Genomic DNA, 25,570 nt, shown 5'->3' with positions numbered 1-25,570 from the left:
CTAGAAGCTGCCTGCGTTCCTTGGCTCATGGTCCCTTCCTTCCCCAAACCAACAGCGTTACCACTCTCTGACCGTTCTTCCACAGTCCACCACCCTGTGACCCAAGCCAGAAAGGGTCATCTGCTCTTAAGGATACCAGGTTTCAGGGTGTGATGAGATCGTGTTAGTCCAGGAAAATCCAGGAAGATCTCACCATCATGGGGCCCTTATCTTAATCATATCTGCAAAATCCCTCATGCCGTGTAAAGTAACACTGTCACAGTTTCCTAGGATTCAAAACCAAACACATTTGTGATCCATATTCCACCCACCAGCTCGCTATCCACACTCCCTTTACAGAGTATGTCAGATGTTTAATCGGGAAGCAGGATTCAGCTTTCCCTCTCTGCAGTATGCCCAAGTCTGTTCATATCTCACGACATCATTTTGGTAGATAGAAAGACAGACACAAACTGGCAGAGATGAGTAAAAGAGGTGGCCGTTTCAGCGTTCACATAGAGCCTACTTAGCAATCTCAGCGATGAGCATTCACTACCCTTACAGTGGGAAGGAAGAAAAGTATCCAAAGTCGAGAGTGGAATACTTACTGCGCTGGTTTTCAATTCTTGGTGTTAGAGTTCCCAGCCCTTAGGCTGGTGAGTGAGGACCAGGCGTGTGCTGGGTGGCTGGAAGTTTCTACAACCGCACTGGGGGCAGTGTCCACCACAGCCACATGGAAGCCACGATCTTTTCCATCATCTGCCGACAGCTTGGCTGTGGGGAAAGTGGGACTCGTGACTTTCTTCGTGCTCCCAGGGAAGGTTCTAGACCCCGGTGGGTGGATGGAATCCAGTGTCGAAAAACTGATACCTCCTTCTGGCCGTGTCTTTCTGATCCTTGGAAACACAGATCTTACTCTCCAAGGGAGGAAGCTTATGTCACGTGTGCAGGTGACTAATCGTCTATATCAGTGTGTCTGCCCAATCCCTGCAGGTTGTGGTTATTGAAATTTTGTATTTTCAAATCTAACGGATGATACATTGCCAAAATGAAGTTTTGATTGAGGTTATTCACTCAATGTGTGCCAATTTAGATCGAAGGTAAAAAAACAAAAAACAAACAAAAAAACATGGAAACCTGTGTGACAGCAACTTAAGGGAACAGTAGCAGGGAGACAGAATTGAACGTGAGGAAGCGTGAACCAATTCTCAGATAAATTTTCTAAGGACTTGTGATGCAGTCCTGGCCTGTGTTCATGTGTATTTCCTTGTCAGGAGGGTAAGAGGTAGGACCTCATTCTATAAATCTCATATTATGTGCTATTATGTTAGCTTCTTTTTTTTTTTACATTTGACGTAAAAAAAATGTACAAAATGTAAAAAAGTTCCTCACAGTAACTTGTTAGCAGGCATTATTGTGACACTTTATGCAGGCGAGGCGAGGAAGCTGAGGTTAGTAGTAGTCACGTCATGTGCCCAACACCTTAAAGTAAGCAAGGGGCAGCCTGGGCATTCCAATCCTGACTGCTCTGTTCTTTTTTTTTTTTTTTGAGACGGAGTTTCGCTCTTGTTACCCAGGCTGGAGTGCAATGGCGCGATCTCGGCTCACCGCAACCTCCGCCTCCCGGGTTCAGGCAATTCTCCTGCCTCAGCCTCCTGAGTAGCTGGGACTGCAGGCACGCGCCACCATGCCCAGCTAATTTTTTGTATTTTTAGTAGAGATGGGGTTTCACCATGTTGACCAGGATGGTCTCGATCTCCTGACCTCGTGATCCACCCGCCTCGGCCTCCCAAAGTGCTGGTATTACAGGCGTGAGCCACCGCGCCCGGCTGCTCTGTTCTTTAAACCCAGGGTATTTTACTTTGTGATGAATCTACACCAGTCAGACATCTTCTCAAGTCAGTCTGTTGGCAGATGTAATTGAATGCCTTGGAGGTACAAATTTGAATTCCAGGTAAGACACAGAGAAGAGAATACATAGTCACTTCGCTCGCGGAACTTCCATTACAGTGCTGAAATCACTCATTACAAATTTGATTACCGTGAATAAGTAGAAGATTCTGGGGAAGTGTGTACTTGGAGCAAAAGAATAAATCACATTTGTGTTGAGAGCTGGAGGGTGAGCTCTAAATGGAGAGATCTCGGTCAGAGTAAATAGTGAGGTGTCGGGGGAACCTGATATCTTCGTGGTGCTGAAAATTCCATCATGGTCAGAGCAGAAGACGGTAAGGGAGAGCAATGCATGATTACTTGGAGTGGGGACCAAAGCCAGAGGCCTCTCTAAGCACGGCCCCTCCCGCAAAAAAAAAAAAAAAAAAAAAAAAAAAAAATCCTTTTGAAAAGGCATTTGCTTATCTTGTCGGCCACCTCATGGGGAACTGCTGAGAGGCTGGGGGCCGGGTGTGCTTATATCATTCTTCTTGAGTTTATCTCTTCTCAGAATCTGAATCCTCTTGGTGGGGCTTTCATCCCCTGACCCTCTGTCTGTTTATATGTGTATGAATACACCCGCTGCCCTGTATCCCACTGACATAAAACATTCCATGGCGCCTGCTGGAATTTGGAGCCTGTCATCTTCAAATTTCTTTATCAATACTTGCGATGTTTCCTTTGCTTCCAAGTTCTGATCCAAACCTGGTCTCTGTGAAAATACTGATTTCCCTGTCAACGGGAGGTTCTGTGTTTCTCTTGCAATACGCTTTTCTCTCTGCCGAAACCTGGGATAATATACTCCTACCGTCAGTTGTTATTTTCACAATTCATTTTCTGTCTTTGTTCTCATTATCCACCTACTTGAAATTCATGCCATGAGGTGACACACTCACACTTGTGTTTGTTGCCCTCACTCAGTACTCAACCTGGTCACTTTCTCTCACCCATGAAGACTACAGCACCAGGCTCAGCAGCCAGGTTCTTCTTTGTCTTGTTCCTGGTAATACCAACACAACTGGAACAGCGTCCTCACCTGTCAATTCATGGAGTTCCTCATTTCTAAGCCCTTTCCTTCTATCCCTCCTCCATCTGTGCATGCACTGCTGATCCTCAGTTACTATCCACCTTAGAATCTTGATTCCCTTGGTCCATTTTCTGACTTTTCTCTCTTCTCCTTATGGCACTCAATCTTCCTTTCCAAAAATTTTGCGTCTTCATGCAAATCTTTTCCCTTATAATTTTTTTTTTTACAGTTCTCCACTCTTCTCATATTTGCATATTTTTTAAAATTGCATTTTAGGTTTTGGGTACATGTGAAGAACATGCAAGATCGTTGCATAGGTACACACGTGGCAGTGTGATTTGCTGCCTTCTTCCCCATCACCTATATCTGGCATTTCTCCACATGTTGTCTCTCCCCAACTCCCCACCCCCTGCTGTCCCTCCCCTATTTCCCCCCAACGGACCCCAGTGTGTGATGCTCCCCTCCCTGTGTCCATGTGTTCTCATTGTTCAACACCCGCCTATGAGTGAGAACATGTGGTGTCTGATTTTCTGTTCTTGTGTTAGTTTGCTGAGAATGATGGTTTCCAGGTTCATCCATGTCCCTACAAAGGACGTGAACTCATCGTTTTTGATGGCTGCATATTCCTCATTTCAGTTAATGTCACTGCTGTTACTCCATTACTTAAGCTCAGTACCTAGGAGTCAACCTTCACTTCTTCATTTTCTTCTCCCCTGACTTTCAGTGTAATAGTAGGTTCTGTTGCCTTTATCATCAAATATGTCTTTGATCCTCCTACTCTTTCCTTCTCACTATCATCTTAGTCCAGTAGATTACCTATTGCATGGATATGTCAATGGTCTGTAGTGGCCACTATTCTCTATTCAATGCTGGAAATACAGAACCTTAGACAGCCTTCTTTGGGGTGGGACCACCCCGGTTCCCCGCGATCCAGCTCCCCCACTGTCTGCTTCTGCAGGAGCAAGACTCAAGAACTGCCCAATTGCTGCTCCCTGCGCAGGTATGCCAGCCCCTCTCACCTCCTCTCTTTGTTCCTAGCAGCTCTTTCCCTCCCACCACAGGATGAGGAGGTGACAGGAGGTGCTGCTGCCTTTTCAGACAAAGAGAAGCTCCAACTCAGGGGAGGAGACAGTGTGTGCTCAGGGCATGTGGAGATTTGGCATGAAGCCTCCCGGGCCAGAGTGTGTGACGCCTCCTGGAGCCTGGCAGAGGCCAAGGTGGTATGTCAGCAGCCGGGCTGTGGCTCTGCCCTGGCTGCCTTGAGGGAGGCTGCGTTTGGTTCGGGAAATGGAAGCATCTGGCTGGATGAGAAGTGCAGGGGCAGGGAGTCCTCCCTGTGGGCCTGTGCTGCAGAACCCTGGGTCAGAACAACTGCAAGCATGAGGAGGACCCTGGAGTCAGGTGCTCTGGTAAGTGGGCGGAGGAGCTTGGATTTGTGTCTCGTTGAGCTGGGATAGCACTGGGGCAGTGGGCTGGGCTGGAAAGCATCTAGATGCTGGATCTAGGAGACAGGAATTTGGGAGGACTCCTTTATGATGTGGTAACTGAGGGGTGATTTTACCTCATACAGGAAGAATGGGCTTTCCTGCATTCTGGCTAATTCCATGCTCCAAACTCCTGTTTTCCTCTCTAGGTGAAAGAACAACATTGCTCCCCATTACATCAAGTACAGTGTCACCATCTATGGATGGGGGCCATATTCAGACTTTGGGACCTGTTCTGTGGAATCCCTGACAGAGTTAGCCAATTCAGGCAGGAAAAAGTCTTGAGGAGCCCCTGGCTGGTGGGGCCACATCAGGGCATCTTCCCCAGGGAAACTTCCACTCTTTGGGTCACAGTGCCAGAATGTCCCTCACGTCCTTGGGACTTAGAAGTCTGGTTTCAGTGCTGTGGAATGTAAGGTTTTCTGCATTGCCATTTATGTGGAATAAAGGTTGTTTACCCTTAAAGGTATTATGTGTGTGTGGTTTCTTTTCCCCTTGCACATTTCCCACACAGAACATCCCCTAGGCAGCAAATAGTCTTTCTCCAAATAAATGTTAAAGAACGGTATAAAAAATATTGTTTGAAGGGCTGCTGGAGGGGCTGCCTGTCTCAATCTCACCCTGGCTCCAGGGAGGTGGTAGGATGGGAAGCTGGGAAATACTGTTGTTTTCACGGGGCTCACTTTAATCTTCAAGCTTGCCCCCTCCTTCTTTTCTTACAAAAGAAAAAAAAAAGAGTGAAAGTCAGAAGATGTATTTGGTTAAAAAAAAAAAAAGAAAGAAATTCCTTTCCTTGCTTATAAAGCAAGGATAATAGAAGCCCACTATCTCTTATCCACAATTCCAAAATCTGAAAAGCTCTGACAATCAAAAGTGGTTTTCATATCTCATTTGGCAGCAAAATCTGACCTGACGGGAGGTGAAACTAACTGTAGTCTTTATTCACCTTAATGATTGGGAATATTCATATATTTCACTACAGAAATATTTATGTATATGATTTCAGGTTGCTGCTGTAGGTTCTGCTGGGGGAGTAGAGATGGTTCTATGTATTATATGACCTTTCTAAAAATGGAAAAATTCTGACTTCTAAAACATTTTAGCCATGTGGGATTTAGATAAGGAATAATGTTCAAAGATTTGTCACAAGGCATAGGTGAAGAATGTTCACAAAGCACCCAGAACAGTACCTGGTACCTGGAAAACAGGAGCTTCATTTTCCTCTCCCTGTATTTTTGTCTATGTGAATAAGGAGCCCTTTTGCAAAAGTTAGCTCCAGGCAGCTGAATCTGAGCCAGATATTACAAATAAAAAACTGGGTGAAAAATAAACTCCAGGAATGTTAAGTTAAAAAAAAGAAAGAAAAAACGATGTGAAAAAATAGCTGCAATTTATGTTATTTGCAAAGAGTATTTGTAATATTTGCAACGAGTTAATATCCCTAATATGTAAGGAGTTCTTAAAAAAAGAAAAAGGCTGAATTTGGTAGGAAAATGGGCAAAACACGTGAATGGACAATTCATAGGAAAAAATAAATGCTCCTTAAATATTAAAAAATACAATTTAAAAATAATTAAATTTTAATAAAATTTAAAAATTAAATTTTATTGGGAAAATGATGAACTCATAATTTTTAAAAATCTGTATTTCCTAGTTCTGTGTACTAGAAGTCCTCAAAGCAATGACATCTAATAGTAAGATGCCATTGCTCTGGAGTGTAAATCTTGATTTCTAAATATCGTTCTTGATATAAGGGCCTCCTTGGGAAAAATAATATCTCCACAGGTGGAGCACAAAAAATGCCAGGTGAACCTGAGACCTCTTTTTGCATCAGAAAGTAAACAAATGGTCAAATAATGATAAAAACATGTCAAAAGGACACAAAAGTGAACTTGAGAGGGCTCCCACTGGCCAAATTTGAGACAATTTATGTATCAAAAAGAATAATCAAGGCAATTGGTTTAAAAAAAACATAGAATCTTTAAAATTCCATGAATCTATAGTGATACTCAGGGTGGGTTGAGAGATGAAAGGGTGGAGGGAGAAAAAATCTTTTTAGAAAAAACTCTGGTTAGTAAATGTAGAAAGAATAATAGAATTTAGAAATCAACATTTTGAAATCTCCAATGTATATAAATGATATTTAGGAATGATGAATGTCTTTGATGTGAAAATATCTAAGGTCATAATATTCTCCTATTATGGCTACATGGGAGAATGTTCTCATGGTTTTTTTTTTTTTTTTTTTTTTTTTTTTTTTTTTGAGACAGAGTTTCACTCTTGTTACCCAGGCTGGAGTGCAATGGCGTGATCTCGGCTCCCTGCAACCTCCGCCTCCTGGGTTCAGGCAATTCTCCTGCCTCAGCCTCCTGAGTAGCTGGGATTACAGGCACACGCCACCGTACCCAGCTAATTTTTTGTATTTTTAGTAGAGACGGGGTTTCACCATGTTGACCAGGATGGTCTCGATCTCTTGACCTCATGATCCACGCGCCTCGGCCTCCCAAAGTGCTGGGATTACAGGCATGAGCCATCGTGCCTGGCATGTTCTCATGTTTTAAAGATGAATGTTGAAGAATTTAAAAAAGAAAATTATCTCTGCAACTTACTTTCAAATGGTTTAGAGAAATCATGTAAATAGGGCAACCAGTGAAAATATCCCAACTTCTTCTGACTCTGAAGGTCCACAAAACATCCTTGAAAAACCACAGGGCTAGGCAGTGAACAATCTTGATTCCCCAAATGCGTACTTGTGATGGTGGCTGGGTGGAGCTCCTGGAAACCTGAAATCTATCAGTCTGTTTATGTCTCTCCCAGTGCCTCAATACCTGGGGTTCCTTAAGGAAGCTTCCTAAATGAACTTGCTCCCACTGGTTATTTTTCTGACATGTTGTGAAAGCTTTTATAATCTCAGATCCTGTCTCTTTACCTCATAAGAAAGAAAGCTCCCCTGAGCATCTGTGTCAACACAAAGGGTTCAATCTGCCCAAATGCCTTGGGAAAGTCTGGTTCTTGACTACAGTTGGAATGCGGGGCAAGGTGGCTTTTTCCTCTGATTTCACACCTCTCAAGTACATGGATTATTACTGTTTCTTTTTTTCTGTAAGCCAAACGGGCTAGGGTTCTAGGTTGGCTGCTACTACTTAAGTTCCCTCCTTCAACACCAACAGAAACAAGAAAAAACGGTGCAATAAGAGACCACAAACTACTCCTAAAATACAAAAACAAAATGCGTATGTTTTCACCTGATTATTTAGAACAGTAGGACTTAGCATGAGAAGTCTGGGTTCAAATCCTGATTCTGCTTTTAACCAGTAGTGGGCAGGTTATGGACAACTCATACCCAGCTAAGCCTCAGTTATTTCACCTGTAAAATTGGGGTGCTAATGATAATAATAGCTACGGAAATAAGATGAATAATGGGCATGGAACTAAGATGAATTAATGGGTATGGACGTGCTTTGTAATAGGAAGATGTTATAAAATGATCCTAGCTAGTCTAATTTACTGAATTACTAAATGAATCATCTGAAGTTCAACAAGGACATGACTTCATTGACATTACAAAGCAAATTTATTTATCTGTTCAATAGCATTTCTCCTGGGCTAAGACTTACACTAAAAGATGGAGGTTAACTAGACTATCTTCTTAATAGATGTAGATGTATTTGTAGAGATCCATATAGATCCATAAGAAATACAGCTGTCTTGCCAAATTTCCTGAGTCATCCCAGCACCATACTAAGGGTTTGGGTATATTACCTCACTGAGGCTGACGACTGTCCTGGGAGATAGGTCCTATTATCATCCCCATCTTATGAATAAGAAAAGTGAGGATATAAAAGAAGGAGATATTATAAAGGCCTGAAAAATATCAGTGAGAATGTAGGAGAAGGAATGGACTTTAGATTAAGGAGGTTGAATACACAGAACACAGGAAACCAATAGGATATAAAGATGAAGGAAAAAAGAGATGATAAGAAACCATGTTGCTATAATTGAGCAAATTTCATTGCTATGCAGAGGGAAGAACAGGTTGGTGGGGAAAATGTCCATTCATTTAACCAATATTAACTGAGCACTTAATGTATGTCTGACAATACATACTCTAAGGATATAGCAAAAAACAATATAGGTAAGAATTCCAATCTTCCTGAACTTAGGTTCTAGGAACAGGGGAACACATTCAAGAATTGTTATGTTCTTGAGTTTTTGAGGTGCTTATTGAACATTTGGGTGAAGACGTCCAGCAAACAGTTGGAGAAATGGGTTTAAATCTCAAAAGAGTTGCTTAAACGAGAGATGAACCTGGAGAATCTTCAGTGTTTAAATGGTGATTGAATTTATGAGGATGAATGAGGTTGCCCAGGCACCGAATACAGTCTGCCAGAAGAACAGCAGGCTCAAGGCAAAGCCCCTGCAATGCCAATATTTAAGACGAAGAGTCCAGGAAAGAGATGAAGCAGGAACAGCTAGACAGGTAAAAGAAGAGGCAGAAGAGACAATAAGATAAAAACCAAGGAAAGTGAAAGTTGTGAGAAGGATTGGTTAACAGTTTCAAATGCTGATAAGAGATCAATATGTATAGTGAACAACTGAACGTGGCACCCAGAGGGTCCCTGTGATTACGGCAAAAGCAGTTTCAGGAGGGAAGTTAGGGCAGGAGGCCAATGTAGTGTGCGGAGAGCTGTCTAGAAGAAAAGGCTCTAAAAGCCCCGATTAAAGCGAAACTTTCTGTTGAGAACTTAAACCCGCCAACATGGGCAACATAGTGTGACATCATCTTCACAAAAAATAAAAAATTAGCTATGGTGACATGCATCTGCGTTCCAGCTACACTGGAGGCTAAGGCAATAGGATTGCTTGAGCTCCAGGGTTCGAGGCTGCGGTGAGCTGTGATTAGGGTACTGCGCTCCAGCCTAAGTAACAGAGCAAGACTCTATCTCAAAAAAAAAAAAGAACTTAACTTGAATAGAAATGTTAATATAAGCAACAGGAGACCTAGGGTGAGGTGTTGGCTTTTAACATAGAGGAACAATGTCAGGCATGCTTGACTGCTTGTGAGAAAGGGTCAGTAAGAGAGAGGCTGGAAGAGAAACGAGAGGGAAAATGAGTGAGGCCACTATAGTGACAAAGAGCAGGGATCCAGAACACCCCCTCCCTGAAATCACACACCACATGTTCTCACTCATAGGTGGATGTTGAACAACGAGAACACATGGGCACAGGGAGGGGAGCACTACACACTGGGGTCTGTTGGGGGGGGAATGGGGGAGGGACGGGGGGTGGAGAGTTGGGGAGAGAGAGCATGGGGAGAAATGCCAGATATAGGTGATGGGGAGGAAGGCAGCAAATCACACTGCCACGTGTGTACCTATGCAACTATCTTGCATGTTCTTCACATGTACCCCCAAACCTAAAATGCAATAAAAAAAATAAAAAATAAAATGAAATAAAAAGAAGAGAAAAAATGAGTGAAAGAGAAGGAAGGCAAGTTGAGGAAGTTGTTGCTGATTGTTTCTGCAAGGAGGGAATTTCACCTGTATTTTCTCATTTTCTTTTACTACATATTTTCATATTTTCTCATTTTCTTTTACTACAGTTTTTTTGAGACAGAAACTTAAAACAGATTTTTTTGAGAAACTATTAATGTCCTCACTTCATTAATAAGGAAACTGAGGTTGAAAGAGGTTAAATGATCTGCCCTTAGAAATTGCAGGGTCAGAATTCAAACCCAGACGTTTCACTTTAAATCCCATGGTCTTTCTTTTTCTTAATGATCACTAGGGAGAGTTTAAGACACATCAGGCATACCCATATTTAGACTGCATTCTAGCCCGGGCAATAAAGCAATACCCCCATCCTCTTTCCCTCTTCCTCTTTCTCTTTCTTCTTCTTCTTTATTCTTTTTCTTATTATTCTTTTTTTCTTTCTCAAAAAAAAAAAAGAAAAAAGAAAAAGACACATCAATGCCTTTAAACCCAAGAACTTTTCAGAATGATGGTAACTGTGAAAGAAAAGAATAAAATGGATAGAAAAACAAGATAGAGCAAAGGCCATAGGTACAATAATTGTAATAAAAATGGGTATTTATCCATAGTGTTTTCTCTTTTTTTAATCCCTATAATAAATAGTTAAACAATATAAACTATGTAAAGCGGCATGAAGAAATAGCAATTGCAAGACTTTGTTCTAAGGAAATATTTGTTTTGTAAACATATCACAAAGATTGACCATTAAAATGACATTTTATAATTATATTGGTCAATGGCAGACAAAAATTATATATTCAACAAACATTTATTGAGTGTCTACTATGTGCCAGATATTGTTCTACACCTTGGACATATAATAGTAAACAAAAAGACAAGAGCTCTACTTCTTTGGAGTCCGTGTTCTAATGAAGAGACAGGGAAAATAAGCAAATTAATCAGCAAATAGCTCAAATAAAACCGAATGAGGAGTGCTACTTTAGAATAGGTAGGGGAATGAAATTCGGAAGACATGACACTTGAGTTGAGACCTCATGAACAAGAATCAGTTATACAGAAATCTGAAGCAACACACTTATGCTGAGGGAACAGTGAATGCCAAGGTCCTGAAGTAGGAGCCACCTTGGCATGTTCAATGAACAAAGAAAGCATGGTGGCAGGAGATGAGGCTGGAGACATGGGGCAAACATGTAGAGCAGCAGTTCTCAATCGTCACTGCTCACCAGAATCCCCAAGGGAGCCTTAAAAACATAGACACAGATCCAAAGCATATCAGCCCCCCAGATAACACTACAGTTTCCACTCGGGCCATGTGACAACTTCTGGCTAATGAATTCTGAGCTGGAATGATACACACCACGCCTAGGCTGGAGCATAGAATTGCTTCCTTTACCGCACTCACAATGGGCAAGCCTTCAGATGATGGCTGTTCCATCAGCCAGGTTGCAGAAGATCTCCCAGATGACTCATGCTGGACAAGTAGAGAGCAAAAGATTGTGGTGTTATAGATCACTGAGATTTGGGGGATTATTTATTATGTAGCATAGCCTAGTTCATCCTGACTGAAACAAATGGCTTCCTTCCTCTCTGATTTTGTCTAGAGATGACAGATGACCAGCTCTACTTATGCATCACACATGCTCAAAAGTGTATGTGGGTGTGTGTTGTGTATGTGTGTGCATGTTGTATATGTGTGTGTCTTTTATTTTGTTGCTAACAAGCCTATTAAAAATGGAAAACTCTAAGTCCATCGGCAGAAGACATTCCTGTAGATATTTCTTCAGTATAAAGGATGTCAGTTGTTCAGTCTGACAAGGCAGTTAATGAATGAGAAACTCAAGAATAGCCACATCCTGATGACAAACCCTTCCCTTGGAGAAAAATACATATGTGGGCCAAGCAAGGACAAAAGGAAGGTCCCTAGAGAAGAGCCCACACATATTGATGTTGCTCTGAGAGAAATATATTAATTTATCTAACAGATTAAAAAAGCGACTATGTGCCAGGCATTGTCCAAAGTGCTAAAAATAGAATAGTGAACAGAACAGATGAAAATCCCTCTTTTTATAGAGTTTATATTCCAATGGAGTGAGGAAAGGTAATGACATGGCTCCGAAAGCATTTAATTGTTCTGTTATAGCCCCTCCTCATTTCTCATGATCTGTTCATCCAGCTGAATAAATGAGAACAGTGACAAGCCCATTGCCCCTCTCTTACTGACATTTAGGGTAAAGTCTGAAGCAATAGATGAGGTAATCCAAACTATACCATCTGGGGCCCTGAAATGCAGATCGTTCATTTGGCTTAAACTCTTAAATACTGGTTTCTGATTTCCATTCATAGGAAACAACAGCTCTTTCTTCTTCTGGCTGCACCTGGGGTTCTGCCCACTGGCCTAGAGGAAGAAATGGAATTCAGGTTTTGATCACTACCTCAGGCAACTGAGTTCCTTCATCCACTTGAAAACCTCTAAGATCTGAGTACTGTTTAAGAGCAAACTCTCTAGGGAAATTAGCCTCTCAGACTGGAGGAAGAGGTTGGAGTCAATGGTAGCACCATCTTTGACTAACTGGTCTGTCTGGATAGAAAATACTGCAACTCATGTTTAGCTATTGCCTAATGTATGTACTATCAGCTTCTAAGGGGTCAAAGAAAGAGTGACAGCCCTTTTCCATTTCCTTTACTCCAATAACTGTGTGTGCTGTTGTGTAACCGTACCTTGTGTACCATTAAACTCTCCACTGAGTGTAATACAAAGTTATTACTTGGTAAATATTTGGGGAGTAAATAATCCTGGGCTTCAAATATAGATTGACCCACATACATAATGTTAAGTCACAAAGCAGGGAGGTCAGTTCAGCTTCCTGTCTTGCCTCATGTCTTCTTTCTGATACTGTGCATTGTGGGCCAACAATGTCAGATCCTAGCCTAATACTATACTACAAGGCCTAGCGTGGTTAGTCGTTCTCATGTTAGTAAAGCTCACCACAAATAACGGGCGATTTACTGATTACCAAACACGATTTCTCACTAAAGGAAACCAGCACACTTTGGCGAAATGCCTGACTTCAGAATTGGGACAGGAAATTTACAAGATGAACCCAGATATCCTATTTGTGCCAGAAAACAAGAAAGCTTTCAAAGACCACTGGGACATGTCAAAAAAGGACACAGAAGCCAACCTGAAGGGACTCCCTCCTGAGTCACTTTGGGACAATTTGAGCATTAAAAAAAAAAAAATGACTGCATTGGGTTGAAACACTGTGTGTGTGTATGCATCTGTATATAAATATATGTAATTGCGTATTTATGAGTTCATAATCATTCTTTAAAAACTCATTTGTCAGTTGGGCGTGGTGGCTTAACACACCTGTAATCCCAGCACTTTGGGAGGCCAAAGTGGGTGGATCATGAGGTCAGGAGTTCAAGACCAGCCTGGCCAATATGGTGAAACCCCATCTCTACTAAAAAATACAAACATTGGCTAGGCATGGTGGTGTGTGCCTGTAGCCCTAGCTACTCAGGAGGCTGAGGCAAGTAAATCAATGAAACCTGGGAGGTGGAGGGTGCAGTGAGCCGAGATCGTGCCACTGCACTCCAGTCTGGACAACAGAGCGAGGCTCTGTCTCAGGAAAACAAAAAACAACTTGTTAGTCATCATTGTAGGCTGCTAGAGTATCAACCTATTCTGCTGAAAATTGGTAATAATAAAGACAAAGAATCGAGCATGAAAACAAGCCTTGGCCCTAGGCAATTTACTTAACCTCTCACAGCTTGTTTCCTCACTTATAAAATAATAGTACTGATATTGCCTGCTTCCCAGGATTTTTGTGAGGATTATATAAAACAATAACATATGAGAGCCCAGGAAATTACAAAGTATTATGTGCAGGTAAAGGACACCTGCTATTATGTGGACAATTTTCAAGTGAAACAGATCTCTGTTGATTTATAGGCACCTGGATTTTGGATTGATGTGATTATAAGATCTTGAGGATTAATTCAACATTCTCAGCCTCTGGTTTAAGGAGCTTACCTAAGAGGTCGATTCTCCATTCTGTAAGATTTGCCATTTTCCCTTTGAAATCCATGCTGGTCTATAATTACTTTAGTTCCTCACTTGCCAGGGATGGAGTATGCTCCCTAAAGGCCCAGCTGATGATCAAACCACATGTCCATATGCTCCCTGAGGTCTCCCGCATAACAAGGTCCCTGGCGCTTATTATAACTGGAAGAAATCTTAATCTTTCCAGAAGAACCATTAGGGGACTGGTGGCAATCCTGTGGTGACTTGTTACCTTGCCTTCCTCATTTAAGTAAGTGAGTCTCACAGGACGCCTGTATAACCAAGAAAGAAAGCAGGAAATACCTCCTGCTCCTTGTAGAAGGGAGAATCCAGCTCTTTTCATCCATATACAGCATTCGAAAACTTCAGAGATGCTCAGTGAGCCAAATGGATCCCAAATGACCGAGTTGAGTGATCTCAGCCCCAAATACTAGATGAAAGCACACCGAGGTAAGAAAATGTCTGAGAAGTTGAATTCAGGAGAAAGTTGTCTGGGAATTAGTGATTGTTTTTTTTTTTTTTTTTTTTTTCATGACATCCCAAAGAAGATGGGGCAGAGCCTCATATCCCCAATCAGTATTTACCTAGTGAGGTAGGTATCTAGGCTTGTATGCCCAGGAATCAATTTCTTAGAAGAGCCAGTCCTCTCTGTATGGCCAGCATGCCAGCGTCCATGCTATCTCTTGACCCCATCCTCATCCTGGCTTCTGAGGACTGGTCCTGTGGTTGACACTTAACCCCATCCAAAACTCTTCTCCAGAATTTCTCAAAGTATAAAGCAAATAGCCAATCTCTTGAGTGCAGGCTGCTTAAGATGAAAAATAGAAGAATTGACAAAGGCCCATATTTGCCACCACGTGGAGAAAGCCAATCTTTAGAAAAAGAAATGTAATCAATTCACGCAGAGAAACAGACAAGAAATGGAAAGACAGATTCCTGATGATGTGTGAGTCCCTGGTTTTTCTAAGGCCCAGCTACACCTTGATCTTCACATGGCTTGACTCATCAGTACATTCTATTACCATAGATACAACTATTACACCCTCAGGGTGTTCTCTTGTTGTAGTACTCCCTCCCTTTCCCTAGGGAGGTGGCTTCCTGAGAGCTGAGCTATGGTGATTTTTCTCTCTCTTCTGGATTTAGCCACCCAGCTAATAACTTAGGTAATATCACAAAACAAGGTTCTTTAACATCCCCCCAAAAATCACACTAGTTCACCAGCAATGAATCCAAACCAAGAAGAAATCCTTGATTTACCTGAAAAAGAATTCAGGAGGTTAGTTATTAGGCTAATCAGGGAGGCACCAGAGAAAGGCGAAGCCCCATGTAAGGAAATCAAAATAATGAAACAAGAAATGAAGAGAGCAATATTCAATAAAATAGCATAAATAAAAAACAACCCCAGGAGGCGGAGGTTGTGGTGAGCCGAGATCGCGCCATTACACTCCAGCCTGGGTAACAAGAGCGAAACTCCGTCTCAAAATAGAAGAATAAAATAAAATAAAATAAAAAACAACCAAAATGTCAGGAAACAATAGGTGCACTTACAGAAATGCAAAATGCTCTGGAAAGTCTCAGCCATAGAATCAAAGAAGGAGAAGAAAGAAATTCAGAGATCAAAGATCAAAGACAAGGTTTTTGCATTAACCCAGGCCAACAAAGACAAAGAAAAAAGTCTACCAGGCTCCAGGCTGGTACTGGGCATTGTCTGCGGAGTCCCGTGATGTGACCTGTCTGTAGGTCTCTCAGCTGTGGATACCAGCCACAGTATTTGGGGTGTGTCCCGGGTCCTTCAGGAGCAATCCACTTCCTTCAGAGGGTCTGTGGATCCTCTCCGGTTTCCTGATTTATTCTTGCAGTCATTCTGGAGCAAAAATTCATGATGTGAGCCTCGGCATGTTGCTCTGTTCATCCAAATCGGAGCTGCGATCTAGTTCTGCCTCCTATCTGCCATGATCCATCAGAAACTCATCCACCCTTGGCTAGGCCACAGTCTCCTCTTTTCAGCACTGGGTGCACAGGCTCAAGGCTTCTTGGGCTCTGGGAGGAGGTGCCGCAGAAGGCAAAGTCACTTCCAAGTCACCTCACATTGCTACCCCCTCGCTGCCTCACTGCCTCCAGCATCCCGGGAGAATGCAGGCAGGTGGCACCGAGCCTTCTTCCTTCCCCTCATAAATTGTTATTATTATTTTTTAACAACACCATCATAAATGGGCAGACTGCTGAGAAAACGTAGAAGAAATACAAGCTAAGATTTCAGCCACTTCTCGGTTTGTTTCTCAAGGCAGGGAAAAATCACATGTGGTCAGAACGGTGGTTGCAGAGTCATGGGGCATCAAGGTCTTGGTGGACCTTACAAACCAAAAAGTATCTGAGACAGGTATCTCAATCGATTTAGAAGTTTATTTTGCCAAGGTTATGGCCAGTGCAATGCCCAGGAGAAAAAAAGCACCGAATCACAGAAACAGTCCGCATTCTGTATCTTTCTTTAAAGATAATTGTGAAGGCTTCAGTGTTTGAAGGGGGAAAACAGGCTGCAGAGAAAAGAGGGAGGGCGCTGTCCCCTTGCTAACCCCACACGTTGCAATAGAAAAGGAGCAGGTAGGGGGGTAGTCAATTATGCATCGTCTCATGCTCAGTAAATCGGCACTTTATATAAGATAAAGTGAACATAGACTAGCTAACTGGGGAGAGATTTCACCTTTTATCTGTGTCTCTATGCTTAGGAATAAAAGGAAAGGCAGCTTCCTGCATGACTGAGCTTTCAGCTTAATTTTTTTTCTTTTGGCAGAGTGAACTGGGGTCCTAGTTTTCATATTCCTTTCACTTCTGTTTCCCCTTTTCTTTTTAAAATCTTTCAGAGAAAGAATTTTAGAGGAAAATGATTCTCTGGTCTTAGATTTTGTCTGATCTCTTGTGGCCAGGATAGTTTACTCCTAGATGAACAGGTCCCACATCGTTAAAAAAATATATATTTTTAGCAGGTTGTGAAGCCTCATTTTCTATGAAGAAAAAAATAGGGGGAGAAAGAGAGGAAGAAAACAACAAATAAAAAAGAAAGAACAATCCTAGACAACCAACATACAATGTATTACTCTGAAGTCCACATATCAGTAGAGATGAAAATAATTTTTGTATATTAATAGTTTGCCATTATTTTCTCTTAAAGTTTAAGTTGTCTAGCTTCAGTTCACCAAAAATAAAATGCTAAGTCTTCTCAATCATTTGCATGGACGCTTCTTCTCAGCCAAGAGCATTACAGAGTTAATCTTAAAACCTAGTTTGGGGCCGGGTGCGGTGGCTCAAGCCTGTAGTCCCAGCACTTTGGGAGGCCGAGGCGGGTGGATCACGAGGTCGAGAGATCGAGACCATCCTGGTCAACATGGTGAAGCCCCGTCTCTACTAAAAATACAAAAAAAATTAGCTGGGCATGGTGGCGCGTGCCTGTAGTCCCAGATACCCAGGAGGCTGAGGCAGGAGAATTGCTTGAACCCGGGAGGTGGAGATTGCAGTGAGCCGAGATCGTGCCACTGCACTCCAGCCTGGCACCTGGCGACAGAGCGAGACTCTGTCAATATATATATATTTGATATATTTTGAAACGGCTCTGCAAAACTGTCTACAAAAAAAAATTTACATTCTGTAGATAATCCTCATTTCTTTCAGGGTTTTTGTTTTTGATTTTCTGTTCCAAGAGGGCATTAAGTAAGAGTCTACCACCTTTGTAAGTCTGTTAAGAAGCATTTACAGTCTATTCTCTCTGAAGCCTGCCACCTGGAGTCTTCATTTGCATAATAAAACATTGGTTTCCACAACCCCTTATCATTTTTTTGAGACAGTATCTTGCTTTGTCACCCAGTCTGAAGTGCAGTGGTGCAATCTGGGCTCACTGCAACCTCTGCCTCCTGGGTTCAAGTAATTCTTATGCTTTAGCCTCCTAAGTAGCTGGGATTACAGGCATGTGCCACCACACTTAGCTAATTTATATATTTTTAGTAGACATGGGGTTTCACCATGTTGGCCAGGCTGGTCTCAAACTCCTGGCCTCAAGTGATCTGGCCACCTCAGCTTCCCAAAGTCCTGGGATTGCAGGCATGAGTCACAGCACCTGGCCTCACAACACTTTATCTTAACCTAGACAGTTATTTCTATTTATTCTAAATCTTTAGACAATAACTTAAATCTTTCAACTGCCAATCAGAAAATCTTTGAATCTACCTGTGACCTGGAATCCCCTGCTGGCAGTTGTCTGGTGCTTCCAGACAAAACTGATGTATGTCTTACATGTATTGATTGATATCTTATGTCTTCCTGAGATGTATAAAACCTTGCTGTGGCCTGACCACCGTGGGCACATGTTCTCAGGATCTTCTGAGGACTGTGTTATAAGCAATTGGTCATTCATATTTGGCTCAGAATAAATTTCTTCACATATTTTACAGATTATGACTCTATTTGTCAACAATAACTTGGCGCCCAAACATGTGGGGCCTCAGAGAAAACTCAGAACATGAATGAGTTGCCTGAACTCGGAGGCAGGTTGCTGGTCTTCGGTTTATGTCTAAGCTGGATTTTTTTCTCCTAGAATGTTATTGAGGATCCTAATGATAGTTCAGGGGTGCATTTTAAAGAGTCCTCTCCATTGCCTTTTTCTAAAGACAAGATCAAGCCCCTTTTGAGCACCTCATTTGGTTTCTAGTATGGGAGTTTCTAGCATTCTAAAGCGTCTTCTCCATTGTTTTTTCCCCCAATATAAAGCTCAATTGGTTTGTCTGCACATTTGCATGAGAAAATGAATTGTCCTTTTCATAGGTAAAGTGAGAGACTGAGCTCCTTAGCTCCAAAGAGAAAGGGTATTTTGCTTCTTCCAGCTTCAAGGTACCCCTGGGTGACTGGAGGCCAAGTGAGAGTGCCAGCTGGGGCAGGAGGGGTGACCCTCTGTGACATGTAGTTGCCCCAGAAGGTACCCCTGACAAAATTAGTTTTAAAAGGCTCATAGAGGAAACACATATAAGAGCTGACCACTCCACATTTGGAGCCCTCTGAGAGGTGACAAATTAACAGAGAGAAAGTGAGACACAAGAAGGTGAAAACAATTCAGTGGTGAAACCCTGCGGAGTCCTGCCCACAACCAGCACATGTCAGTCCACCGCACTGAACACTAGGCTACAGCTTAGCTCCTCCTTTTAAGAAAAAAAGCAAGCAAGCAAGCAAGAAATAGAAAGGTAGGAAACAAATTATCTAAGAATGAGAAAAGATAAGGAGAATGACCCTTTTTGGAGCACCCTGTGGTTTCATGGCACTTTGCAAGTGTTTGTGTAAAATGGAAAAAGCTTGAAGGTGTGATAGGTTTTCTGGTATTCCAGCGGGTTCCCTGTTATGGTCTGTTGTGTACATTTTAAACTGATGAACAAATTACATCAAGAAAAAATTCAGAGTCCAAAGGTTAACCTGCAACTATCGAGTTTCTAAATTCTATATTTCTCTATTTTCTTTTCTGCCTGCTTTAAATATGCTGTTATTTTTTTTCAACTGAGACAAATACCGCTATTTGGGTACATGCATGTTTTTTGTGTGATGTTTATTTTTGTAAACCAATGAGATTGTATTAATATCTCACGGCTAAAGGTCTAAAGTAAAAACCATCAGATCTTTGTATGAGTGTGTGTATGTGTGTTTATGCCTATATACACATATTTTGTTATATGTTTTGGTCACAAGGTACCATATTGGCTTGAAGTTAAGGAGTACTCATCAATTAAGTGAATAATAAGCCCCAATGCCTTTCAAGTTTACTTAAGTAAAATTTTTGTAAATAACCTGGCTTTAAAATTATTGGTAAAGTAATATCAGAGATGTCTTAAGAATTTTCAGCATTTTGTTTGCATTTATTGATCAAGTGATTTCACATTTATCCCTGCCAAATGCTATAAGATATCAAAATCTGGCATAAGAGCTATAAAACTATAAACTCAGCCCCAAAGAGAATGATCTTTTCTTGTCTAATTTTTGATAAATAAGACATTTAATATTGTTAGTTTAATGAGAACAGCTGAATCCTGAGTTATTGGTAGTACCCATATAGTTAACATTGTTTCTTACTTAAACACCTAAAATTCATAGGCTAGAAAAGTAACTAACAGGAAAATAACTTGAAATGATGACTCTCACAGTTTTTATGAATACTAGGTAAATTATTAAAAATACATTAATCAGGTGTGCATAATAAAATAAATGCTTGTTAACAAACTTCTCATATAATTTAGAATCTAAAGTTATATCAAATTAAATAATATTCATTAAATGTCTAAGTAATTTCCAGTTTAAAAAATTATATGATAGAAAAACATTTTCTATCATATAAAAAATGTGTTCTCATTAAAGCGTAAATTTTTTTCATGTAATTCAAAGGTTATTTAAAGATTATATATAAAACAAGGTAAATAAACCAGGAAATAAGAAACATAAAGAGATACTTGCTGGTTAAAAAAAAAAAAACAGGTTAAAAAAATGACTTTATATGAAGAAGAATCTTATACGGTAAATTTCTGTCCTAAAATAAAATGACTCTTTGTTCAAGAAAGAGGGATATTAAGGACAAAAGAGAAAGGCCAAGCATGTTGTGAAGAGTCTGTGTAAGTTGTAATAAGGTTAGCAAAAGAGTATTTTGAAAGTTATATCATCAAATTAGCTATACTTAAAAGGAAATTATAATAGTCTTTTTAGAAATTGGTCTTTGATTTTAAGAATACACTAATAGGTTTAATTGGATTCACATTTCCATGTGGCTGGGGAGGCCTCACAACCATGGCGGAAGGCAAGGAGGAGCAAATCACATCTTACGTGGATGACAGCAGGCAAAGAGAGAGCTTGTGCAGAGAAACCTCCATTTTTTTTTTTTTTGAGTCGGAGTCTCACTCTGTAGCTGAGGGTGGAGTGCGGTGGTGCCATCACTGCTCACTGCAACCTCCACCTCCCAGGTTCAAGTGATTCTCCTGCTGCAGCCTCCCGAGTAGCTGGGATTCCAGGTACCCACCACCACGCCCTGCTAATTTCTGTAGTTTTAGTAGAGATGGGGTTTCATTATGTAGGTCAGGCTGGTCTCAAACTCCTGATCTCAAATGATTCACCCGCCTTAGCCTCCCAAAGTGCAGAGATTACAGGCATGAGCCACTGTGCGCAGCCAAAACTACCATTTTAAAAATCATCAAATCTCATGAGACTCATTCACTGTCAGGAGAACAGTACAGCTAAGACCTGCCTGCATAATTCAATCACCTCCTACCAGGTTCCTCCGTGACATGTGGGAATTGTGGGAGTTACAATGCAAGATGAGATTTGGGTGGGGACACAGCCAAACTATGTCACTAAGAGTTAAAATAGTAGGAGAGTCAAAGATGGTTTTGGTGAAGTTTATAAAAACACAAGGATGTGGTTTTTGCTAAAAAATGTAAATTTTTCTAGTTTAGGGGCTATTTAAGAGTTACTTTAAAATACATAAAAAATAGATAAAAGTAAATTTATAAAGAGAAAATAAAAGGTTGGGGGATGTGAAACCTTGACTCTTGGGTGGCCACATGGTCACTTATCTTAAGGAGCTGCAGCTGGGCTGCATTCAGTTACTAAAAGTAAAAATTACCAGTGGAATTTGGGGTTCTATTATATTCATTCTCATAGGAAGTTAACTGAATGCGTAAGAAAATGCAAACTAATAAGGAAAAGGAAAAATATTCAATACATCAGTTATTGTTATAGTTGAAATTAAAGTAAAAGAAGAATTCTAGGTTGGGCTTTAAGGCTGGGCCAATCTCAAAAGCAGTCTGTCTCAGCTCAGGCCATTAGCCTCAAAGGTACCCCCCCACACACACACACACACACAATTAAACCAGGGAAACAAAAGGTACCTCTGAGTCCTGTGGTTACCAACAAGATAGTCATGTAGGGGAAGGGCAAACCAAGTAACTATTAAAATCAGAGGGTATAATGTAAAGGAAATGCTCCATTTGTAGAGTCCATCAACTTCCTGAGAAACCTTTACTATAATGAATTATAACTATTTTAAGGACAGAATCTTGAATTTTAAATGCCACAGAATGAAAGGGCATGTTTGGGTTGATTCAGGACCCACGGTTCACTATTAAACAATCACTGTTGAGTATATGTAATCCAGATGCACAGGAGGTTATCCCTGAGAAAATAGCCAGCCTAGTGGACTGAATAAATGCCACTGTAAGTTCTGTTTATCCTGAAAAGATGTATTAGTCCATTATTGCATTGCTATAAAGAACTACCTGAGTCTAGGTAATTTATAAAGAAAAGAGGTTTAATTGATTCTGCAGGTTACATAGGAAGCATGGCTGCAGAGGCCTCAGGAAACTTACAGTCATGGTGGATGGCAAACAGGGAAACAGGCACATCTTACATAACCAGAGTAGGAGAAAGAATGAGAAGGAGGAGGTGCAACACATATTTAAACAATCCGATATTGTGAAAACTCCCTATCATGAAAACAGCAAGAGGGAAGTCTGCCTCTGTGATCCAGTCACCTCCCACCAGGCCCCTCTTCCAAATTGGGGATTACAACCAAACATGAGATTTGGGTGCAGACACAGAGCCAAACCATATTGGAAGGAGACTTCCCAGCTCTCCCTATAAATTGCCAGGTGAAGCACCCCAGATGAAGCAGCTGATATGCTTCATATGCAAACCATGTGAGACTGGCTTTAAGAAGACCACGATACTCTCCCACTGACAACACTTATGACTCAGATCACAGTAAACGCTGTGGGTAAGGGGGCCTTTTACATGGGCACCCCAGCTGACATCAGTCCTATAGAATCAAAGAATTGTTTGAGAAGACTTATCAAATTTGTTGTCCTCATAGGTCTTACAGACGCTAATAAAACATTAGAGTGATTCACAAAATAAAACAAAAATGGAAAAGGCAGAAGGAAGTCAAAGGAGTCATCCCAGAAGGGTGGTGTAAATCTTTTGATAGCCATTAAGAAATGAAATAAATAAAATGAAAATTGATGGGGTTAAAACAAAGGTCTTTACAATCTTTGAGTGAACCAAGGGAATGTCTGCTGGTCCCCCAGCATTAATGGGCCCCAAACCAGTTTTCTGCATTTGCCCCAGATTGGAGAAATTTAAGAAAAATAAAAAAAAATAGACAAATGGGACCTAATCAAACTCCACAGCTTCTGCACTGCAAAAGAAACAGTCATTAGAGTGAATCGGCAACCAACAGAATGGGAAAAAATTTTTGCAGTCTACCCATTCAACAAAGGGCTGATACCCAGAATTTACAAAGAACTAAAAAAGATTTACAAGAAAAAAACAAACAAGCCCATTCAAAAGTGGGCAAAGGATATGAACAGACACTTTACAAAAGAAGACATACAGGAGGCCAACAAACGTGAAAAAATGCTCATCTTCACTGGTCATTAGAAAAATGCAAATCAAAACTACATTGAGATACCATCTCACACCAGTTCGAATGGCGATCATTAAAAAATCTGGAGACAACAGATGCTGGAGAGGATGTGGAGAAATAGGAACACTTTTACACTGTTGGTGGGAGTGTAAATTAGTTCAACCATTGTGGAAGACAGTGTGGCGATTCCTTAAGGACTTAGAAATAGAAATTCCATTTGACCGAGCAATCCCATTATTGGCTATATATCCAAAGGATTATAAATTGTTCTACTATAAGGACACATACACACGAATGTTCACTGCAGCACTGTTTACAATAGCAAAGACCTAGAACCAACCCAAATGCCCATCGATGATAGACTGGACAGGGAAAATGTGGCACATATACACCATGGAATACTATGCAGCCATCAAAAATGATGAGTTCGTGTCCTTTGCAGGGATATGGATGAACCTGGAAATCATCATTCTCAGCAAACTGACACAAGAGCAGAAAATCAAACACCGCATGTTCTCACTCACAGGCCGGTGTTGAACAATGAGAACATATGGACACAGGGAGGGGAGCACTACACACTGGGGTCTGTTGGGGGGAAATAGGGGAGGGACAGCGAGGGGTGGGGAGTTGGGGAGAGATAGCATGGGGAGAAATGCCAGATATAGGTGAAGGGGAGAAAGGCAGCAAATCACACTGCCACGTGTGTACCTATGCAACAATCTTGCATGTTCTTCACATGTACCCCCAAACCTAAAATGCAATAAAAAAAAAAAAGGAAAAATCAAAAGGCAAAGAGTATAATGAGAAAGCTGACATTGCCTTGGGTAATGATGAGGCAAATTAAGATAAAGATTTACAAAAGTGTCTGAGTACCTTCACTCAGCTTCCTGCTGGAAGCCTACATCATTTTCCACAAGAAAAGGTAAAATGGGCCGGGCGCGGTGGCTCATGCCTGTAATCCTAGCACTTTGGGAGGCTGAGGTGGGTGGATCATCTAAGGCCAGGAGTTCAAGACCAGCCTGGCCATCATGGTAAAACCCCATCTTTTTTAAAAAAAAGAAAGAAAGAAAAGGTAAAATGCTCTGGGGATAAAGAATAAAAGTTCCTGAGATCAGAACATAAAAATATAAAGATTGATAGGATTATGAAATTTAAGATGTTTAAGCAAATATTATGTAAGGTAGTTGTGACTTCTTTATGTAAATGTCTTATGAAACTGGGTATTGCATGTAACTGGGGGATGTTTCCCCTACTTAGTACTATAAAACTGAAGGCATAAAAATCTGCCCTTTAAGAAATATTAATTGGACACACTGAATGGGAACTATGAATAGTAAGAGTGCCTGAGCCCACAGAATATAGGGTAGAAAATGAAGTGCTAGTCAGGACAAATCCTCTACTTGATAGCTCTTTGTGGAGCATTTATTAGGGCTCAGCAAAAAAACGTGTGAGCACATAGGACTTTGGACTGGAGAATTTCCACTTGAGGGGCATTTACTGCCTTGCTACAGGATGTTAACTAAAGCTACCCTTATGCTAATGAAAATAATGAGGTCCAAAACAGTTATATGGTAAAATAAAAGTGGTTTATATAGAATCCTATTACATGGTGATGCAAGGAACAGGTACTTATGAGCTGGGAGCCTCTTTTTTTTTTTTTTTCCTAGGACTGACTCCATTTGAGGAGCTGCCAGATCCTACAGTTCCTGACAAACAGCTCTCATCTGACAAGAGCTCTTGGCTTGAGAATGTCAGTTCCTAAGTGAACAAACAACATCTTCTTTGGAAGTCTACTGTTCTGGTTAAAGAAGAGTCAAGGAAATCTTTTTCTTCTGAGTTATTTATTGTTTAGAGCAATTGGGGAAGTATGTTTTTGGCAGCAAATGTACCTTTCTCTCTGAGTTCTCCAAAATTTAAAGACTATTTGTGATTGCATGAAAATATAATTATCTGCATACATTGAGTAAGAATCATTTTTTAAAACAGGACAATTAGAGACATTGGTTATTTTACCAAGGCTTGGACTAAAAAACATATTTTTAGGTAAAGTTCAAGCAAAGCCAACTTGAAAATGGCCTGTATGGCCAACCTATTATTGCTGCACTTTATGAGAATAATCAGGCCAAGTATAAGCATGAAACTTATTTTAAACACAAG

The 25,570-nt window shown here is 41.0% G+C and overlaps 1 protein-coding gene across 1 annotated transcript in view; it reads left to right on the top strand.

Annotated features, from left to right (window-relative positions):
* Positions 1-25,570, top strand: part of LOC141585219 (antigen WC1.1-like) — a 33,372-nt gene that overhangs the window by 1,263 nt on the left and 6,539 nt on the right. The window contains 6 exon segments of the mRNA XM_074403479.1: positions 616-669; positions 672-929; positions 3,894-3,935; positions 4,034-4,294; positions 4,297-4,344; positions 4,569-4,601. Coding sequence (XP_074259580.1) covers positions 616-669; positions 672-929; positions 3,894-3,935; positions 4,034-4,294; positions 4,297-4,344; positions 4,569-4,601 — 696 coding nt within the window.

Source organism: Saimiri boliviensis, chromosome 7 (genome assembly GCF_048565385.1).
Source record: "Saimiri boliviensis isolate mSaiBol1 chromosome 7, mSaiBol1.pri, whole genome shotgun sequence".
Classification (NCBI taxonomy): Eukaryota; Metazoa; Chordata; class Mammalia; order Primates; family Cebidae; genus Saimiri; species Saimiri boliviensis.
Note: the sequence above shows the minus strand (reverse complement) of the source record. Positions and strands in the feature narration are given on the sequence as shown.